At 44.0% G+C, this 21,723-nt stretch overlaps 8 protein-coding genes across 8 annotated transcripts; 7 read left to right on the forward strand and 1 right to left on the reverse strand.

Moving 5' to 3' along the window:
- Positions 1-843: 843 nt before the first annotated feature.
- Positions 844-2,005, forward strand: EDB91DRAFT_1085757 (uncharacterized protein; the record flags this gene model as incomplete). Its single annotated transcript, XM_041315935.1, has 7 exons — positions 844-887; positions 940-991; positions 1,044-1,071; positions 1,154-1,203; positions 1,350-1,463; positions 1,515-1,919; positions 1,976-2,005. 7 exons carry the CDS (start codon positions 844-846, stop codon positions 2,003-2,005), a joined length of 723 nt encoding a protein of 240 aa, XP_041172575.1.
- Positions 2,006-4,359: 2,354 nt separating this feature from the next.
- On the forward strand, positions 4,360-5,092 carry EDB91DRAFT_1085758 (uncharacterized protein; the record flags this gene model as incomplete). The annotated part of the gene is made up of 3 exons (XM_041315936.1): positions 4,360-4,431; positions 4,454-4,534; positions 4,592-5,092. The coding sequence occupies 3 exons, from the start codon at positions 4,360-4,362 to the stop codon at positions 5,090-5,092; spliced, it is 654 nt and encodes a 217-aa protein (XP_041172576.1).
- A 264-nt stretch (positions 5,093-5,356) lies between these two features.
- EDB91DRAFT_1060041 (uncharacterized protein) lies at positions 5,357-5,812 on the forward strand (the record flags this gene model as incomplete). The annotated part of the gene is made up of 1 exon (XM_041314307.1): positions 5,357-5,812. A coding segment is annotated over one exon (456 nt), but the record flags the coding sequence as incomplete, so codon positions are not given.
- A 1,507-nt stretch (positions 5,813-7,319) lies between these two features.
- Positions 7,320-8,738, forward strand: EDB91DRAFT_1085759 (uncharacterized protein; the record flags this gene model as incomplete). The annotated part of the gene is made up of 7 exons (XM_041315937.1): positions 7,320-7,402; positions 7,460-7,588; positions 7,637-7,752; positions 7,812-7,985; positions 8,041-8,255; positions 8,289-8,543; positions 8,595-8,738. The coding sequence occupies 7 exons, from the start codon at positions 7,320-7,322 to the stop codon at positions 8,736-8,738; spliced, it is 1,116 nt and encodes a 371-aa protein (XP_041172578.1).
- A 772-nt stretch (positions 8,739-9,510) lies between these two features.
- Positions 9,511-10,509, forward strand: EDB91DRAFT_1253059 (uncharacterized protein; the record flags this gene model as incomplete). The annotated part of the gene is made up of 4 exons (XM_041323599.1): positions 9,511-9,820; positions 9,879-9,969; positions 10,028-10,174; positions 10,221-10,509. 4 exons carry the CDS (start codon positions 9,511-9,513, stop codon positions 10,507-10,509), a joined length of 837 nt encoding a protein of 278 aa, XP_041172579.1.
- Positions 10,510-11,494: 985 nt separating this feature from the next.
- EDB91DRAFT_1012098 (uncharacterized protein) lies at positions 11,495-11,650 on the forward strand (the record flags this gene model as incomplete). Its single annotated transcript, XM_041312434.1, has 1 exon — positions 11,495-11,650. A coding segment is annotated over one exon (156 nt), but the record flags the coding sequence as incomplete, so codon positions are not given.
- Positions 11,651-16,642: 4,992 nt separating this feature from the next.
- Positions 16,643-18,533, reverse strand: EDB91DRAFT_1239238 (uncharacterized protein; the record flags this gene model as incomplete). The annotated part of the gene is made up of 7 exons (XM_041321828.1): positions 16,643-16,827; positions 16,889-17,151; positions 17,337-17,457; positions 17,519-17,697; positions 17,751-17,781; positions 17,836-17,908; positions 18,003-18,533. The coding sequence occupies 7 exons, from the start codon at positions 18,531-18,533 to the stop codon at positions 16,643-16,645; spliced, it is 1,383 nt and encodes a 460-aa protein (XP_041172581.1).
- Positions 18,534-19,566: 1,033 nt separating this feature from the next.
- Positions 19,567-21,611, forward strand: EDB91DRAFT_1085762 (uncharacterized protein; the record flags this gene model as incomplete). The annotated part of the gene is made up of 9 exons (XM_041315938.1): positions 19,567-19,603; positions 19,674-19,865; positions 19,944-19,972; positions 20,269-20,339; positions 20,457-20,470; positions 20,551-20,610; positions 20,779-20,839; positions 20,978-21,034; positions 21,260-21,611. The coding sequence occupies 9 exons, from the start codon at positions 19,567-19,569 to the stop codon at positions 21,609-21,611; spliced, it is 873 nt and encodes a 290-aa protein (XP_041172582.1).
- Between the last annotated feature and the right edge of the window lie 112 nt (positions 21,612-21,723).

A 21,723-nucleotide genomic window follows, 5' to 3' on the forward strand; every position in this document is an offset into this window, starting at 1 on the left:
AAAAAGAAAGCTGCGCCAATAAAGGAAGCCTACTAATATAAGACATAGCCTGCAGAAAAACAGTGAATTAGTCAATGTCATGCAGAGGAGCACACTTACTGCAACAAAGAAAATCTGACTGTTGACCGGTAAATGCTAGTCACCTGTAACAAGTGTGTTAGTGAAGAGTCTATGTAATAAGATATATTTGCAGAAGCCGCTGACAAGCAGCATGCACTGCTATCACAAAGTCAGCCCCCAGTCTCAATAAGCAGGAGCTGCTGACAAGCGGCATGCACTGCATGATCCCCTGGTCCCATAATGCTAAGCACAAGAAAATTAGCTAGACGGCGCAATAAAACAAGTACTTACCTTGGTGGAATGGATCCCTTGGTCCCATGATGCTAAGCAGAGGAAAATTAGCTAGACGGCACAAGAAAACAAGTACTTACCTTGGTGGAACCCAAGGAAAAGGTAGTACATGCAAATACAAAGAATTAGTCAAGAGGTGCACAAGATAATGTTGACTTACTGATTTGGACAGGCTACTGTAGAGTAGTACCTTTGAATTCTTGCAGCTGCAGCCTGCAAGAACTCAAAGGATTACACTAAAAGTAGCCCTGAAATAACAGCATACAAAGAAATGAAGTTGATGAAGGGAGGAAATGAACTGTGAGAATTGAAGTTGAAGTTCATATTTGCATGTCAGTTTGACCTTGTTTGTCGATATAACAAACATCAACACTGCAGCTTCCACAAATTCAACATGCGACTTTGTGGTGATGTGTCTATTTGTACTTGTTTGTCAAGATCAACCAGCGCCCCAAACTTCAACTTCTTTACCACTCTCTAAGTACCTGTAGAATGCTCTCTCTTGACAAGTTGACATTTGTTTGTCCTCTATACTTGTAAGTGCCATTTCCTTTGCATCATTTACTAATTTGAACATTCTATTAATAGCATCTCTCTGGTCTTTGTGCCCAATTTTGCAGCCTTTTTCCACTGTATACTTGTAAGTGCTAGACTTTGTGTGATTTACTAATTTGAACTTTATTTATTAATAGGTCTTTCAAGTCTTAATCTTGCACTATGGTGAGGTCCAAACAAACCTGCAAAAAGTCAACTGGTGGCACTGTGCCATGCATCACTTTGAAGTTGCTGGTCACAACTGCAGTTCCTGCAGTGCAGGAGCTTGAAATTTCAAAGCCGTTCATGCACAATGAGGTATGTGCATTTCTGCATATTTTTTTGGCACTAATGCACATCTTCTTTTGCAGTTTTGTCTCATTTGCCGAGACAATTCTGTCAAGAATGATTGACTCTTCTTGTGCAACACATGCCCTTGGGTGATTTGCTCACACTGCATGGAGATTCCATCCGCTGGTGCACATGTGATTGACGCGGATGGTGCCACATTTATGTGCATTTCCTGCCATGTTACAAGAGAATGGCATGGACACAAGTCATACTCGCCAATATATTATGTGAGTTTTCATTCATTTATTCATGCTAACTAACATCCACTTTAATTGTAGGGATTTTACCGGAGGGACAAGCCAGTCTTTTCGTCCTTCCTCCCTATCTTTGCTACTTTGGAAGTCTCATTCAAGTCCCAACTCTCTCCGGCATCTATCCTCATGGTCCATCTTGTCCTCATCAATCATGACACTGCCGGCAGTTGTTTTGAACTCACCTCTGACTTTCTTCGCCCCTACTTCCCAGCCAGCGGATTCAAATTTTGCACTGCTGTATTCAACATCAGCAATTCCTCAAAGATCACAAGGTACCAGTCCAAGGCCAGTGCAGTCATCCAGGAACTGATGTCAAACTGGACCCGTGTTGTCATTGCCATCACTAATCACACTGATAACGACGGTGGTGATCTGTTTGTTGGATATGAAGGGAAGAAGAAGGTATACATTTTGGCACGTGTTTACTCGGTAAGTGACTGCTCTTGACTCATATGGTGCTTGCTCACCATCACTGGACTCCAAAGGTTCTCAAGATCCACCTGTCACCTTGGTAGCTTGTCATCGACAGTGCAGAAGAATTGTACCTGTGGCTTTTTTCATGTGGCACACTCATCAACGATCCCACTTCATTTGGATGCCTGCAACAGGTGGTCATAAAGTATGCACTGTGGTTGTCCTTTGCTTCTCCAATACTAACTTTGTACACCAGCCATCACATAATGGCTACCATCGGCTTCAACACCATCCACTTCCAACCCAGTTTTGCAACCCACCTTCTGCTGGCGTTTGTGGAACTTGTCATTATCAAGTGGTTGCCCATTCAGCTGGCCTTCCCTGATATGGTGGGCCAGTCCTACAAACTGGGATGACACAGTGACATGTTCTTGCTGGTGCCCATCGCCCCTGATTCATTGACCATCATGAAGTCTTCCTGGACACATCATGAACTTCACCCTTGGGGTCAGTATCTCCTGGTCCAATGCCCAGATTGTGGGTGGACTAACGCCTGGCACTCTGTCAACAAGAACAAGACTTATGCCTTTGAATGCAAAAATGTGAAATGCAGGAAAGAGTATCTGTTCTCACAACTGGCTAATTCAAAGATACTTCTCCCAGGAAAAAGACCAGGTGCATGCTGGATTTCAATTGCCTTGGAGCCCACACCTGGTATCCCTGATGATATGCTTGGTGTATCTTGAGTGTTTTTCGCATTTTTACGTCTCATTTCAGTGAATTTTTGTGGTACATTTTGCTTGTTTTGGATTACTCCTAGTTAAAACTTGGAATCTGATTATTTTGATTGACTCGTTTCTACTATCACCATCAAAGTCTACAATTCCTTGTATAATGTGTTCTTGATCCTTGGTGTGTCATGTGATCATGTCAGAGTCATGTGATCGTGAGTTTACTGTCAGAATATGATCATTGATTTGGCATGATTCTCATTTGAAAGAACACGGTCACATGATATTGTTGAATACTCATATTCAACTCAGTGTTATCGGCTGGCCACCCTCATACTGCACACACATTGTTTTTTTCAAATCCACTACAATGTCTTCTGAATAGACTACTACCTTCAAAATAATTCTGGATCTTTACCAGAAGGACATTATGAATGTGGAATCAAAATCTGCTCAAAGACTTGTGGTGAAGAAGGTTCACAAGGCTATACTGGCCGCTTACAAGGAACAAGAGGAGGATGTGCCCTTGCCTACTTCCTTGACAAAGGTAACAATTGTCTAATTATGTGTATATATATATAAGGTAGGGCTCATGCACAACCAACCAACATCACATGACTGTCATATACCTGATCCGACCGCTCTGATACTGATATCCGCTCTGCTTTCTGACCCTTCCGCCCCATCCATCCTCCGCTCCGTCCAATCACAAATCCGCATTCCGCCCTATGCTTCCACTCAACAGCTCAACCAGTCCCCTTCCATAACCTCTCCATTCAACTGGATCTCTTTCCCCTTTTAGATATATACCTTCCCCATTGGTACATAGACCCTTACTTCCAGATGACCAGTAATTCCTATTACTGCTCAATCACTGATCCGATGTGTACATATTGATATCCGCCCCGACTTATGTCTTTGCCTATGTAAAATACTTACAAACTATATTCTTGGTACATAGCTTTACTACATAGTTATCCTGATCACTGCCTCATACATAGTAGTATATAGCATATCATGTACTTAGATATTTTTCCTCAGTCTTAATATTACTTGTCTTCTCGCAGTTGTATCTTGTGAGAATTCTCAGTAGGACCTTGCCTCCTCTGGACACAAGTCTCAACTTGTTGTCACCTCCGACCCTCCGCTCCGACTTAGAGCTGTGCTCTAAGTCTTCCCCTTATTACTCCGCCCCTATCAAATATCCTCCTTTGCCCCTCTGTGTTATCCTCTGCCTTTCCCACCCCTACCAATATTCCCCTGCTCCTATCCCCTCTCCACATCACTCCCCGCCTTCTCCGCTCCGCTCCTAGTCGGCCCACTGCTAGTAGCTCTTACTCCCCGACCCTCAGAGCAGACCAAAGCGGTCCAATCGTCCTACTGTCGGACAACATCAGACCCACTCCAAATTCGGGGCATGTACTCAGCTAAGGGCACAGCGCAAGAGCTGAAGCCAAGCCCCGACCCCTCTGCTTCCTGAGTCAGCACGGTACCTAACAATGACCAACAGTGACTTTTGTGTGACTTTGGAGTGTACAGCTAATAGCCGTCGTAAATGTCACTTTTTGGCGAAAAAAATTCTGCAGTCTTCTTCATATTTGTATTTAGAACAATTCTGTGGGGCTGGAATTTTTAAAAATTGAGAATTGCAAGTGCCATTAGAAAAATGAGTCTTATGGGCTTGGAAATGAAATCTTTGTGTGTGACAATTAAGGGGTAACACTATGAAAAGGGTAAACCTTCACCTCCACGTCCGCATCGTCAGACTACTGCACCACAGGCTGCATAATCCCAAAGTGCGCACTGGGTAACCTAAAGAACCTTGGTGAATATGCTACAAGGAACACCAAGAGAACCAGGCTCAACCAGGCACAAGCAAAAGAAAAGAAAAATGTGCAGGTAAGCTTCAGACTCAGAGACACTACACTCGTTTTTCACGTCTGACATCCTTGTCAGCCTGTGGGTGTTGACTCTCCCACCAACACAGACATGGAAATACCTGGGGTCACATTCTCAAACTCATCTTCCAGCCCACCACCAGTGCAAGACTCATTAAACACTTCACCTTCCATAGATGTAGCCAATCTTCCATTCTCACTCAACATAGAATTAATCTTCGATGCTGCCAAGATAATTGAGACGCAGGAATTGCTTTCAGCAATGTCTGGTCACAACATTGATAAAATCTTCACTACAGCTGATTGTGATCATGACGAGCCAGGAGTTGATGAGAATAACTCACCCGAGCAGGCCAGTGAGCTGGAAATCAATGGTGACAAAGATGACGAGGAAGCAGATAAAAACATTTTTGAGGATGAGCCTCCACTTGGGGCAAATGCAGAGCTCAGAGTGTGTCCTGAGGGCACAGGACTTGCATGGGAAGTCTGGAAGCCACCCGAAGTCTCCAAGGCTACGAGTGCACTCAAAGATATCAAAACCATGTTGAAGCCACCGTGAAACACTGGCCGTGGTTATAAGGACACTAAGCTGGAAAACTGGACAAAACTATGGCTTGAATCAATGACATCATTCCTCACCCATTACACGAACCCCTGCTCTCCTGGGTACCAGGCTTGGATGGCTGCATCATTGTTGACGGCAAATGGGAAAGGAAGGTCGAGTTGGTGGGCGCAGGAACTTTGAGAGGCAACCAAAGCCTATGTGCAGGATTGCAATAATGTCCCCATCAATCCATTTGGTTGGAGACAGGGATCATCATGGCTTAATGATCCTGACATTGCTAACGAGATCCACGAGCACCTTCAATCCATCGGCACTTATGTCCATGCAGAAGACATTGTTACATATCTGGACAATGAGGAAGTCAAAACACGCCTGAAGATGAAACAAACCATCTCCCTGGCAACAGCAAAGCGCTGGATGAGGCATATGGACTACCATTGGGTTCAGGATCACCGCGGTCAATATATTGATGGTAACGAGCGTGAAGATGTTGTCTATTATTGTCAGCATATTTTTCTGAAGAAATGGGCAGAGGAGGAAGCAAAAATGCATACCTGGGGAAAGGATAATGAAGAGATCTGCAACACCAAGTGGCCTCTGTGTGTCTGGTTCCACGATGAAAGTACATTCTATGCCAATGACCAGAAGAAGTCAAAATGGGTGCACAAAAACACAAGTGCTACTCCATACACAAAAGAGGAAGGGTATCTCTGATGGTTGCTGACTTCGTGTCAGCAGATCACGACTGGTTGTGATCACCTGATGGAAAGGAGTCAGCACAGATATTATTTAAGGCGGGAAAATCACACGATGGTTATTTTTCAAATGAAGAAATCCTTGCACAGTTCGAGAATGCAATGGCAATTGTTCAGAAGCACTGGCCTGATGAAGATCATATGTTCATCTTTGATAATGCAAAAACTCATCTCAAGCGCCCTGACGGCTCTCTCTCCACACGCAAAATGCCTAAAGGAACACCTAAAGTTGGGACAAACTGGGGTGTTGAGGTAACAGCAAGGAATCCAGAAGGGAAAATTATTTATGGTGTTGATGGGAAGCCCATGAAGATGAAAATTCACATGGCTGATGGCACCTTCGAGGATGGTTCCCCCCAGTCATTCTATTTCCCTGAGGGCCATCCATGTGCAGGTATTTTCAAGGGCATGGCAAAGATTCTGGAGGAGCATGGTTATGGCAATATGGCAAATGTTTGTGCAGAGTGTAGGCCGAATTTTGCATGTAAGCCTGGTGTTGAGCATTGCTGCTGTCGACGGATGGTGTACAACGAACCTGACTTTGTGAATGTCAAATCTACACTCAAACTTGCTGCTGAATCACATGGAATCTCAGTACTGTTCCTTCTGAAGTTTCACTGTGAGCTCAACTTTATTGAGCAGTGCTGGGGGCATGCCAAGCAAATATACCGTCAAATGCCACCATCAGCTAGTGAGGAAGATTTGGCAAAGAACCTCATTGATGCACTGGAGTCTGTGAGTGTTGAGTAAATGCAAAAGTAAGCCCCCTTTTTTATTTGATTGTTCTGTTTCACCTGAAATTTTAGATATGCACACCGTTCTCACAGATTCATGGATGCTTATAAAAAGGGCCTAACGGGAAAACAAGCGGCGTGGGCAAGCAAAAAATACAGAGGTCATCAAGTCCTCCCTTACTCAATTCTTGCTGAGCTCGAGAAAGCTGGACTTTAATAGTATCATTCACCTATCATTTCATATAATCTATTGTACCTAGCATATACAACATCTCCCAGTTCATTAATTAGATGCAACTTCATAGCACAGTTGATATGATACATATGATACACACTTACTTATTACTTACTCCGAGTTGTTCTTTTGGGTCACATGCTGGTCATTGCATGTTGGCATTGGTCACATTGGGTCACATGGCATCACAAGGCATCACAGGTTGGTTGATTGTGCATGAGCCCTACCTTATATTCAATCTAAATGAATGCTTGGTACAGGGAATAAAACAATACTATGCCAAAATTATCCAAGACAAGGAAGAGGCAGATGAATGAGAGGCTGCAAGTTGTCCAAGAGAAGCATCATTCTACAAGAAAACACTGTCTGAATGGGATGTTGCACAGAAATTATTTAAGCAGGAAATCAATCAGTATGACAAGGCCAAGCAGCAAAGGAAAGGCTTGAAACATTCAATTAAGTATCAGACAGGACATGCCAGGAAATGGTTTGACAACATGACATCTTCACAACAGGAGGAGGTGAAGTTTGCCATGAATGAATGGAACAAGGAGGAGGCACCAGAAGACAGTCAAGCTATGTAAGTTTGACTTGATCATCAGTGTTGTTTGAGTCTCTGAGTCTCACTTGCCTCAAGGTACTGTAAGAACAACCTCAAGAAAATTCTCGAGGATTTTTCGAAGCAAATACAGCATACCATGGGTTGTCATGTGGGGATGCTTGTGAGTCACAAGAAAAAAGCTAGTCAGACATTGTCTGTTAGTTTGTAAGTAATCAAATTGTCTTTGTTATCTCAAGGCTAACTAAACTATAGACATGAATCTGAGCCTCAAAATGCCAAGAAGAGGTTCTCTGTCAGCTCAAGCGGTATCAAGGAGTGGACTGCCACTGGATTTGAATCCTTCGCAGAATGGTCCAAGACCGACTTTTGTATGTGTCTCATTTTATTTTACACAATGTGCTCACTGATTGTTCACTCCAATTGATAGACCCTTCAGGGGATGAAGACCATGCAGGTTCAGATGATGAGGATGATGAAAATGGCCCTGTCTTACCCGAAATTATACTAGATGATGATGGGCATGCAAAACTTCCAACCTGTGATGTCATCACCTTCAAGGGCCAACATGAATTGATTAGAAGCATATTTCATGCTTCTTACAGTAAGATCTTATGTTTTCATTATGTGTCACATTTGATTGATTCTTCCATTTGTAGAAGTATGCACAGGTGGCTCTAGACCTGTGCCTTGGGGCGTGATAACTGCCAACTCATCCAATTATTTGGAACCTGGCTCAGTTCCCACTGGATTTATGGTCAAAGACCCTTCTCATATGAAGACAGAGGAGGTAAATTGTCTATGGAATCATTGGGAACAATGGTCTGCTGCCAAACAGAAGCTAGTCATTTTTATCAAGGCCAAGGACAGTGATGTACGTGCAAACATTCATAATGAAGAATGAAAGAGGAAGTCCAAGGAGAAAAGAGTAAGCAGACTTGACTCAGATGAAGAAGACCAAGACCAGCCAGTTTCCTTGAACAAATCTAATTCAACAGAGTGTAGAACCCAGCCAGCCGCTTACAGTAACCAGGCTGAAACAACCCTGGACAATGTTTCAATCAATGAGCGATATATATTTTTGGAATCTCTTAGCAAGAATGATGACTACCTGGAGCTCATATATGCCATTAAGGATCTGAAAATCTTAGCCAATCAGAAGGTCAGTATGACTGTGTATTTTTTTAAATCTCATTGCTCATTCGTCCACTAGCCAAGTTCAGAGCAGCATGCAGATTTGCCTACCTGGGCTGACTGGTCTTGGGGAGGTTCTTACCTTCCTGAGGACATGCACACATCATATGGCACATTGAAGGCCAGCTTGATCACATGCCTACAGTCAATCAAAATAATATAAATATAGTCTATCAAAGGTAGTGGGGTATGTGAGAGACCGGCCAGCACTTATCTTACATGTAATATACCTAGCACAAGGGTAGGAAGGATAATAAATAATTTAGTCTGGTCAGCAACCACCTTACATCTACTGGCCTGTCATGCTTTTATAATGCACTAGTCTATTATACATAGTGGGATGTACAATGTTGGCCAGCATGTATTCTAATGTATTCTACATTGACCGACTGAGGACTGGCTGGCCATGGTTCTACAATATTTTTGCACATCTGGGGCACCAGTTCTATGTATGGAAATGACTGAAGTATGTGATGGTTGTGGGTCCAAGTACTTACCACTGCATCCTTGAGGTTGCCTCACACTGTTGTCTCAACTTCAACATGCATGTTGATATTTGACGCTCTTATTGCTGGGCCATCTGTTGTCTCAACTTCAATGTACATGTCGATATTTGACGCTTGTATTGCTGGCCCATCTTGCAATGGAAGTTTTCTTCCTGTGTCCAACTGATTATTGATGTCCAGGTGGGCTCAAAGTCACGTAATAAGGGCATTCATCATTCTGCAAGCATTTTCAATGAGCTCACTGACCAAACCAGCATTTACCTTGATGAATATATCACAGCCGACCTCACAGATCAAATCAACAATTACCTCAAGGAATATATAGCCATCCTGGCTGATCAAATGAGCATCTACCTCAGCAAATATACAACCACTCCTTTGAGATTTGTGCTCAGCAATGGTATATTGTTGAGGCGGACCTACACCACCATGTCAACATCATTCCAGCTGCCCTATGTCATATTATGCGATATTGAATATATTGTCAATGAGCTCACTGATCAAATCAGCATTTACCTTGATAAATGTATCACAGCCGACCTTGCCGATCAAATTGGCATTTACCTTGACGAATATATAGCCATCCTGGCTGATCAAATCAGCATTTACCTCAGCAAGTATACAGCCACTCCTTTGAGATTTCCACTCAGCAATGGTATATTGTTGAGGCAAACCTACACCACCATGTCGATGTCATTCCAGCCAACCTATGTTATATTGTGTGATATGCATCTCGAAGGTATGCCCTGATTAGCACAGCATTTTGCACTGCCTCTGATATGTGCATGTGACCTTAGCAGTCTCATATGTACCTGAAGATCTTACACCAATTTACACTGTTACAACCATACCTTTGAGTGATATGAGGCGTGGAATGCATCATGCATTGTTTGTTTGCATGATCCATAGAGTCTGTCACATGCAAACCCCCAAGTTTTTTTATCAGTTCAACCTTTGAATTTGTGTCTGCATTGACCCAATTCCTGCCCACAGTTCCAAGGATGACCAGCATATATTCCGCAGAGGATTTTGATGCTAATGGAAATTTTATCTCGGGTGGAGCTTTCATGGATTTGGTTGCTGGGGGGGGAAAGTATCTTACCATACTCCTCTGGTGATGAATTTTATCTGATGAGCAGGAGTGGACCTGTTCCCTCAATCAATGAGATCAATTGGGATGACCCCTCCCTATACACCATGCCACTTATCATTGATGTAATTGCAGCCATTACTGAGGACATCGCCACCATCAACACAAGTGTCCCTCCCACTCACACGCTGTCACCTCAGCCCTTTGAAACCTCAGCCCAGGATCTTGAAGGCTTGCCAAGTACCACTGAAGCAGAGATGTCAGGCACTGGTGGGCAGATGTCAGAGTTGCTCCGCAAGGGAAACGTGTCCAGCTGGGCTGCACAGAACCAAACCTGACCTCTTGTACGCCCCCACCTTGGCTAACAGATCTGCCGAAAGCAACTTGAAAGATCAGGAGGGAGTAGAAGATGGAGAAAACGAAGCTCTTACATGATGCTGTCGCTGAGTACCTTGCTGAACAGAAAATGAAGATTGAGGTGTTTTCCCACACTCATAGCATCACTCCAAAGTACATCAATGACATCATTGGAAGCCAGACAAATTACCACAGGTCATGCAAGCTGCAGTTAACAATGCACTTGTTCATGCTAAGGCAAAGGAGATGAATGCAGGTTAGTCTACTCAATGTTCTCAATCATATCATTATGCTTATCTTATCACAAATAGACCAACCTGTAGGGTATCAATACACATTGGCCGAGCTTCACAAAATAGTTGCCAATGACCCCCAGACAAAGAACTTGACAAAGGAAGAGAAGTTAGCTTACATTGTGGCTATCAATGAGCATCACGAACAGAAGGGGCTTAGTGTTTGTGCAAACAATTTGGCAGCTGTGTGGGATGTAGCGGCCACAATGGATAGGATTGTCAAAGAGGTACATCTGTTTTAAAATATTGACTACCATCAATTAACTTGATGCTTGACTTTCAAGCTGGATGACCTATGATTTCACACCGGTGTCTATGCAACACTATTTGTTGTTCATGGTCACATCAATGACACAATTCAAAGTGTGATGCATGACACCGATAATATAGAAGACTTTTGAGAAGACGTTTACGAGCATCCAATGGCAGATTTCCTGCGTCAATATGACCATTTGGCGTGCACACAGAATCAGAGTAAATGTTTTTGTTTATGCATTGACTTGTTGTTGACTATCCTGCAGATCTCAATGAGCGCAACTCTTTGGAACCAGTGCAAAAGCAAGTTCACAAATTGATCCTCCATGGCCTGGGTGAGCAATGATGTTGTTTTACATGTGCTGTCCCCATCTAACAGTCAGTTTCAGTTGTGGTGACTGAAAAAAAGGGTATTGTCATGAACTACAACAACTACAATACCACCATTGTCAAAATGTACAGAGTGCAGCTTGTAGGATGGCCCCAGAGGGTCAAGTTCATTAGTCCTTCAAATATTGGGATGGTTGGGGACATTTGCAAGCTTCGAGACGCACTCAAGGGTCATACCTGCTACTGGAAAGCCCTCACACAGGCAGAAGCAAACCATGTAAGAAGTGTTTGGACTCTGGAGTCCCTCGGAAGCAGAAGGCAGTACCCACAGCAGGATGGCCTGACAAGGAGAAACAGAGGATGTTGAAGAAGGCAAAAGGTACCACTGTGTAGCATCACCAAGTGCCCAAGAGCACAGAGTTTGTCAAGTCACCTGATGAAGAGGAGGAGGAGGAGGAGGAGGAGGAGGAGGAGGAGGATTAGTATTTTGCCACTCTAGTTTACAGACACAAATGTTGGCTCTACATATCATAGTTATTACCAACTCATAGCTTGTTGAAACACAGTGTTGGTCTGACCACTTAGACACAAGATATGTGAGCTCATCGTGCCACACAGCAAGCTTGAAGGTGGGAGTCATTAGCTGACGTTGAGGGCAGTGATGGCAATGGTAGCCATCACATGATTCTAATGATAGTAACCCTAGTAATACTGTCCCTACAGTTGTATAAAGTCCCTCGTTATCCAAGCAATATTGAAGGAGGCCTTGATTCCTTGAATTTCCCTCGCTTTAGAGGGGTGATACCCATCTATTATCACCTATTATCACAGTAGTTAAGTGGGAGTCACAGGTGTGAAAAGTGACAAAAAGTAGTGATAAGTGCTGAAATAAGCAATGTGAGAATTTCCTGATGTACAAGTCTTAAGGGCCCGTTTGGCAACTGCTTGTTTTGTTTGTTTGGGTCTGTTCTGTTTTGAAATAGATGGACGTTAAAGTGAAACGGACGCTCCCACGGGTGTCACACGTTGTCACACTCATACAAACTCTGTAGATAGTAGACACTACATCAGATAATGAATGATAACCATCAGTTTGTTGCTTGAGCTCTACAACTATGACCTCTTCATCATCACAGAAGAGAAAGGCCCTCAAAACCTCTCTTAAGGCAACACACACTCACAGAAAGAGAGCTGCAGTGCTAGCTGCTGCTGTGGCTGTGGCCACCTTGCCCTATCTCAACAAGATTCCCCAGCACAACTCTATCTTGACAGGCCACACATGGGTTCAGGAACTCCTATCAGGACATCCCCGTCGTTTCCACAATATGATGGGCCTGTCCAAGCCAGTATTTTGCCAATTGCTCCATGAACTCAGTGCATATGCAGGCCTTGCACATTCAAGATATATCTCTTCTGAAGAACAGCTGGCAATCCCACTGGATTTGTGACTGTCTTTGAGGGCCTTCGCAGCAGCTGTAAATGCTGCAGATTTGAAAGTTCCATTATCAGCTGAGTTTCCATCAGAAAAAGTCTTGAGACAGTCGAGGAGTGCTGCATCGTCCCCAGAACTCCACTTCGCATTCCATGGAATCTTGGTGCTGACAGGCTGCTCTCAAGGTTCCTCAAGTAGATTAATGTTCTCCTTGGTATTGGATGAGAGTTTGTGTTCTTTCTTAGGTGGCATGGTGGGTAGCAGTTAACAGAGTAGGGACAGTGGGATATTCAATTGACGAGAGCAAGCAAACAAGTACTGGTGTGACACCACATTATGCAGCGTGACAGGAAACGAACACTTTGCCGAACACGATTGTCCATTTCAAATGAAAACGGACGCAAACGGACAAAAACAAATGAAACGGACGCAAACGAGTGGTTACCGAACTGGCCCTAAGGCAATGCAGGCCCATTGATCCACGTAAAGTACCCTGGGTAGACTCACTAGTTCTCTGACGAGAATGCCCGCTGTGGGTGAGGAAAATAGACTCTGTGTGAATCAGAAGTCTAACAAGGGTGCGAGGCTTATACTCGTCCCGAGGGGATTGCTACTGGGTAGTGAGTCCTCAAATAAGTGTGAGGAAACAAAGACTAGACTCTGTCTAGTGACCCGAAGGGTTCCGGTCCTTACTAGGACTGGGAACACAAAGATGCGGAGGGTTCCCGACGAGCGGAACTCAGCGCGTGACGAGCAAAACTACGGGGAACTAACGGAACTAACGCGGAGCAAACAGGACAAACGGGGAACAAACGGAACTAATGGGGAACAAATGGAGGGAAAAGAAACTACGAGCCTGCAGGAGGATGATTGGGCAAAGTCGGACCAGGCTTGTGTCTGGTACTTGCTCCAAGTCATCAGATCCGATGTCGGGCGTTTCGAGCGGAACTCACGGGGGCGGAAAAGATGCAATGTGATCAGGAATAGATTTGGGAAGATATTTTAAACAGTGAGTGGAGTACTGGGAAGTACTCTGTAAGTGGAAGTGGAGTCGAGTCTATCAGAAGGTAAAAAAACTAAGATCCCATCTATTGCTACCTATATAGGAAGGGGTTCCGAAATGCGATATGCTACAACTGGGTGAGGCTGTGAGATAAGGAATCGGTCCTGAGTAACGGAAGGATCCGTATAAGTACTGTAACACATGGGAAATGAGATAGGAACATGTTAGTGACACGGGGAACATAGCTAGTACTCACCAGTGAGGATGGAAGGACATGGACAGGACGGAGGAGGATGTTCCGAAGGCTGAAGGAATATAATGCGTGTGGTATGTGATTGTTCCGCTGGGTTCCGCTTGGTTCCGTGTAGCGGATGGGTCGGGGAAGATGCGGATGGGAAGTGGAACGCGTGGGAAAATGGTGGGAAGGCATGGGAAATATGCAGGATACGGGCCTACAGTGGGGACGTTCCTCACACCGCGGTAGCTTTCTCAAGTTGGAACATGTGAGCAAGGATCAAATATATTTCCTGTAAGATAGGTTCTTCCTGTCGTCATAAAGTTCTGCCATAACAATATTCAGCACATAGAAGCAAGCCGTCTTCCAACCATCCCCATCAGATTTATTTGATTACATATCACATTCACAAACAATACGTACTGCTTTGTCTTCGCCATTGTTTTTGTTTTGACAGCAGTGGTCATAATTGTCCCAAATACTGTCACTGGTCAAACTGGCGCTGACCAGACATGCGTGGTGGAACCCACCTTTGAGAGTGACAATATCGAAATAGATGTGAGTGGTTTGCATCCTGGATTAAACCACATGACTCCCCATAGTGGTAGGTGACCTATATATGCAAATTTGTGTGAGTGGCATGTTGCGAAAGTGAACTACAGTGAGTCGTGTTTCTGCTTTCGCATTGGTGCAGTATGGTTGATGGCACGATGTGTGATTTACCAGTGGTTTCTTGCCGAGTTGATCAATCTGCTTGCTTCTGAACAAATTTCACTGCCGCTCGAGCATTAGAGATCTTGGAATGGAGGAAATCTCAAATACTTGAACTTATAGTATATGACTGAAATACTTATGACGGATTTTGTAGTCTAGTTGTGAGCTTGAACATAGAAGCCCTAGATGACACTGCGACTCTTCCTCCTGCATAGGAGCTACTTACTAGTCCTCGTGGATGCATTTTTGGTCTGAACTGAGTTGCTGGGGTTTATCACGACCCCAATAAATGGTAGATCATTGTCGAATTGTGAAAGCTCAAGATCCAGAAACAGCACTTGTGACTTGTAGGAGTATGTCATGACTCGGATCTAATAGAACTGCTAGCTTCGATATCCTCAAGAGCATCTAGGCGTGAAAGAAGTGGATAGATATAGCAGAGATTTATTTTGTATCGCTGTGAGACAGAATGGAGAGACAATCGACACCGGCAAGGGAGACGTTAAGAACGTGACCTGGAGTTCCTATATACCCATGCGATGGCAAGGAGTGCAGAACTCGCTGAGAATAAGGAAAAAAATTATCTCATCCAATCTGAAATCTTGATAGTGCCTGCTTCCAGTCCACCCGAGGTTAAATCGAATGTCCATTGTTACTATGTAGCCCTGACGAGAGTCGAGACACTGGCATCCGTGCCTGAGAACCATGTTAGGTACGCATGTCGCCAGAGTACACAGCTATACGTGCTGCTACTAAGAATCTACAGAGTTGGTATACCAGGAGGAAGTGGTGTTGATTCTGGTTCTAACTTCTCTCATGGCAAATGTGGCCATCAAAAGGATTGTGGCCACACAGGAATACCCACCGTAGCTTGGACTCTAGAGTCTAGATCGTGAGATGGACTTACATAAATAATGGAGTGCCTCTATGAGCAAGAGTAGAACAACAGTCTTACCTCCATCCTAGTCACTTGTCAATGCCCCATTGGAGAATCCACTTTGGATAATAGAAACTAGTGCTGGTGTCAGTCTTATTCTCAATATTAGCGCCATCCTCTTGTTCAACAAGGACCCACAAATGCGATGTCTCCAACTCCCTGTTCCCAGTTTCATGCAGTCAGTGTTCAGCTCCCAGAAATCCTCTCTTCGTGTACTCCCTTTGAATTACTAATGCACAAACTGTCACTGCAGGTCTGTTTCTCAAGTGCCCTAGCCATGAGGTTGACTGCGAATTTTTCGAGCTTGTTGGTGTATGAGCAGGAGCAGGATAGTGCTGGGGATGGAAAGCAAGTTTTTGATCTGTGAGTCGTCGAATTGTCTGCAGTGGTTGACCTGGTTGACACGATGGGTTGAAATATATCTGACAGCCTCAGTCATGTCGCCTATAAAAGCCCGGCATGGTACATATGTTTTCATCGATCCATGCGCGCATATCACGATACAAGGCAGTGTTTGCTGGATTACATCTGCATCCCGGATCTCGAAGCAGGGACGTGTCCGGATTTAGGATGATGTTTCACTTGATAGAGTATGGGGAGGGATTGAATCTCTTGGAGCGTGCATTGTTGCACCCATACTGAAGCAGCTAACAGACCAGGTGTGTAATACCATTGCATGGTCGGAGGTACATATGAAACTACATTGCATGCTGAAGTCTATTCTAGGATAGTTTGGTCCTCTAGATCTAAGCCAGTGGAAATAAGTATGAAGGGCGATACCTCATCATGTAGAGAAACATTTATGCCAGCTTGTAAGTCATGAGCCTCGTTCTCGGCCAGTTGAAATCGAACGGTCTTTTGTGTCATTGCTTGAGAAAAAAATCAGAACAAAGGAATGTGTAAGTACAGATACATTCACTCACATGCTATGCGGCTCTCAAATGGGTTGGGCTGTGAACTATCACCTTCCCAAGTCTCAACTTCGGATTTCCATGCATTCAGGGACACAGCATCTATCACACTCTGCAACTCAGCTAGCTCATCACTGTGGAGCTTGGCACTCCCCACAGCTTCCTTCAGTTTGCGCAATAGAACATGACCTGTTGTATTTTACGTTAGCTCAACATTATACTAGCGGTAACAACAATAAGAGAAACTTACCGAATGTTGTCACCTTTTTCCAGTTCCAATCGCCAAAATTATCATCAAGTGTGTCGCGACGAGCCCTGGGACCCATCTCCTTAGTGCTGGTAGCCACCCTGTTCACATTTGCCCAACCTTGCTCTGGTGCTTCCCCATCCATGCGACCAACACCCTTAGAGTAATTGAATGAGAAATTTGTCTGACAGGCGGGGGTGTGGGCATTGATGTGGAACTTCGGCACGAAAAATCGCACTGTCTTGTTCTTGCGGTCAAACTGTAGTCTATCAGGCATTGAGGCCAAGCATGCCCAATCTTTTTGTGCCATTGGCAGGCTACATCATAAGACAAATTGAGGACAGCTGTGCCACTTCCAATGATAACGGAGAATACAAGGTAGTCCATATTTATATACCTGTGTAAAAAGTCAGACTGGCGAGTCAACAGATAAAACTGTTCGGTCACTTACTTCTCCCCTTTTTGAAGATCACCTACTCCACTTGTGAGCTTCATCTTGTGTTGAGCACAGTCCACAGTCCCTACACCAGTCGCAGCGAGGCCTCTTGAAGACTTGGTGTCTGCCATGTTGACTGTGTTGTGACTGACACATGTGCTTCACTGAAAGAATAATGAGCACAGTGACATTGTGACGGTGAAATTGAACCTCTTGTGGCACCGTGAATTGCTCAGCCAGGTAAGATTTGTACTGTGTTTCTTCTACAAAATAAGACGACACAGCATTGAGGCTGGGGTCATGCTGGTCACTTGACACTGCTTTCCATTTCAGACGGAAATTTGCATCAATTGCAAGAAAAAGTGCATAAATCCATCTGCAGTGAGTAGTAGTTGGTAGTGGGAAAATTCTTGAAGAAATAAATATTACTTTGACCTGGGTTCCACATTCTCCCATCCCTCTGGAAGATTTTTCCCAGGTTATGGGCATGCAGGACAAAGGACAACACAGTCACCTTCTTGCATAGTACCAATGCCATTCGGGTGGTGTCCTCTTCCTGAGCGTTTGAGAAGCTTCAGGTTATGCCACTCTCACACCATGCACAGGAATGCTGAATAACGATCCTACCATGCTGGCATAAGTTACACTGGTATATCTCATGGATGTTGCAGTCACACATACCTTGATTGGTGTGATTCTGGTATTATCTGTGCGGCGGGCAAGACTATGGTAAAATTCATATGGTGAAACTTTGGATTCAAAGGACAGTAAATGAAACAACTCCATGACAGCAAATGTAGCAGCTGTTTGAGGATTGGAGGATGTGGCAGGGAACCAGCAAGTGCAAAGGAGTTGGATGTAATGGATCTGTGCTATCTCGCAGCCACAGAAATTGAGGCCAATTTTGTGGATCCCATGGGCATCAACAATGGTAAAATAATCCCCATTCGCCCTCTGTTTGTTCAAACAGATCTCACCAGGGTTATGGCCAAGCTGAATGCAGAGACCAAGGGACTTGAGTGAGACACACTTGAAGAAGTCTTTCATCCATTCCTCTATTTGATGAAGTGGATTGCATCTATGGCGTTCAACCACGCAGCTCTGACAAATCATCTCTATCCCAAAACACTCCCTGCACCTGTAAATGGGCAGGTTCTTGCCTCCGCAATGACAAAGAGAGCAGGCTGTTCCATTTCCACAGAGCTGAATCATTTCATCTAAATATGTTGAATGCTCTGAAAGCCACAATAACAATGGATTGTCCTAAGAGATATTACTATGAGTAGATGAACATTGACATGAAAAAACATACCCCTGCAGTCCATTTCCTTTTCGTTTTTTGAGATGATGGCAGCTCAAGCTGTGCTGTCTGGTCTATATCGAGACCAGGAAGAAGCTCATCCCAAAGGCTTGTGGAGTCTGGGGGCTCGTTCCCACCAGATGAGAGTTCAGGCAATGAATGAGATACTGGAGATGAAAAAACAAATTGAGTGGATTGAAGGATGACCCCACCATCATGAACTCCATAGACACGATGTCATTGGTACTCAGTCTCCTCCTCGATGTCCACATATTGTACAAGCTTTGGACGCTTGCTTTGTTGAGGCATTGAATGTTAGCATGCAAAGAGAAGGGAACAGGCATCTTACCAGGCACCAACACCAGGTGTGATTATCGCAGTAGAAACCTAAAGCAGCAACCGGTTGACCAGTTTATCACCTAACCTGTGCAGCAAATCATCAATCAAAAAAGTATAAATGAGCAAGTGTTAGGTACTACCCACCATGCCGTGACACCCATTATGTACGAGCTTTGGACCCTTGCTTTGTCGAGGCATTGAATGTTAGCATGCAAAGAGAAGGGAACAGGCATCTTACCAGGCACCAACACCAGGTGTGATTATCGCAGTAGAAACCTAAAGCAGCAACCGGTTGACCAGTTTATCACCTAACCTGTGCAGCAAATCATCAATCAAAAAAGTATAAATGAGCAAGTGTTAGGTACTACCCACCATGCCGTGACACCCATTATGTACGAGCTTTGGACCCTTGCTTTGTCGAGGCATTGAATGTTAGCATGCAAAGAGAAGGGAACAGGCATCTTACCAGGCACTAACACCAGTCGTGATTATTGCAGTAGAAACCTAAAGTGGCAACCGGTTGACCAGTTTATCACCTAACCTGTGCAGCAAATCTTCAATCAAAAAAGTATAAATGAGCAAGCATTAGGTACTACCCACCACACCATGACACCCATTATCCTACTAGTAAAAATTCAAAAGTGTGAGTACACTTAAAAATATGCTGATGTGGCTGACACACATCAACAGTATTGACTATCAGATGCCATGAGTGCTCTGGTCATCTGAGCAGAAAGTATGGCTACAGGAACAGCTTGAGATGTTTGTCCTAAATCAAGGGGAGTGCTGGCTTGAACATTATTGGGCAATCGAGTTTGATGAGCGGTGGCCATTGAGGAAGAGATTATGGCTGAGGCTCAGACTTCAGGCTGAACTAACAGATGAGCAAGAACATCTTCTGGGATGTGAGCATGAGGCATGTGGTTGAGTTAAGTTGAGATTTTGACCCAATAGTGCATGTATTGACTTACCTTGCATTGCAGGCCTGCTACCACTTTTTTCGGCAGTCTTTGTTCGTGAACATCAGGGCACATCGCGTATGCAGGGTAGCCTTGTGACTTTGGCAGTGTCACATGGTGTCAAACTAGCAGATCATCTGAGGAAGAAAAACTGTTCAATAAGTAGGAAGGGTTAATGAAGCACGAGCTGCGTCACCAATCATACAAGTGTGATACATTAATCTGTGGTACCAACCAATCAGTGGTATATTGGAATGACTGTAATTTTCCTCCTCAGAGATTCCACAAATGATGCATGCACAATATAAAGCTTATTTGAGAAGTCTGCTCACCTAAATGTGCCCCATAGCAGCAGCCGGCGGTTCAGATGTGGTGGAACCAAGTACTAGTTGTGACAGTGGTGCCGCCTGGTAGCCAAGGGTAAGTATTAATGTTTTAATGAGTGAGTGGCAACATGAATCAGCACAAAATAAGAAATATGTAGAATGATAAAGAGTGGATACAAAAGAGACTCAGAGCTGATAATATATAAAGTAGGTGGGACAAACACAGTGAGTGAACGAGTTGACAAGTACAATATTAATGTCATGACTAAGGTTTCAAGCTGATGAAGCTGTGACTCTATGTACAGGATATCTGAAAAGTTTCAACTGCATAGTATGCAACACAAAAATTAAGATTGAGCTGGACAGTAAATAAATACATGCGGCTCAGAGGCAGGTATAGATGTGGCTCCTGGGGGGCAGTAGCTATAGAAAACCCACAAGTTGAAGTGATTGTTAGTAAAAATCATATAAATCTGTTGCTAAACACAAGTGTATTTCTCTACTATAATTAGGTGCAATATCTATCCATTCAGCAAACATCATTCAACCATTCAAAATGGCTCACCCTCGTATCCACAACACTGAAGAAGAACAGTTAGAAGCTGCTCAACATTACAGCTGTGAATACCACTGATTGTAAGGCTTTAATGATATCTGCTCAGCATTAAGTCAATGCTCGTCATCATGACCAGCACTGTCAGTGACAACATACTTACATTGTTATGCTAACAGCCACAAAGAAGAAATTTGTCTGAAGAATCAATTGAGGTACAAAAAAAAGAAGGAAAGGTATGTTTCACAACACTGGGACCTTACTTTATTGGTAGTAAGACTGATATTGTTGGGGAGGAGCACTCATGCAAACGCTGCACGACCACTGGCAGTTGGAATGCAAAGCAAAGTTGGAACTCGATTATGGTCCTATGCACGCAAATCCACTAGGACCACCATGACAGTGTATGTGCTTCTCATGTAGTACTAACTTGGAGAAGGGCATTCATTCAACTCATGCAGTGCATATCAAAACACCATTTCCTCCCGTATCAAGCTCCTGGTCAACAATTGCGTGGACATCTACCTTGATAGCATGTGTTCCCAACTGAAATGTGGTGACATTTTACCTGAAGATATCCGTGCTGCCCTTAATGCACTTGAGGACCTTCGTACAGATGCCTGTGCTGTCGAGGATGATGTACTCCAACAGGAGGGAGTGGGAGGTGCATTGGAAGAGGCTTGTCAGGCTAGCAAGAGTGTCCACCAGGTTGTTAGCGCAGTGGAGGAGATATTCCTCCTTTCATTTGATATTTCAAATCTTACCAAAGCCTATACTCAAAGAGATCTACTCTTTCAGCGGTCAACTACTTAGATATGCAATACCTTGCATTTGTACAATTTGAGATCATGTCGGAAAAAAGTAAAGGGCCATTATAATGCTGCCAGCTTACGATACACGTCACCTGACTTTCAAGGCACCTTGA

Source organism: Suillus paluster (assembly GCF_016628075.1).
Source record: "Suillus paluster strain FC165 chromosome Unknown EDB91scaffold_78, whole genome shotgun sequence".
Taxonomy (NCBI): Eukaryota; Fungi; Basidiomycota; class Agaricomycetes; order Boletales; family Suillaceae; genus Suillus; species Suillus paluster.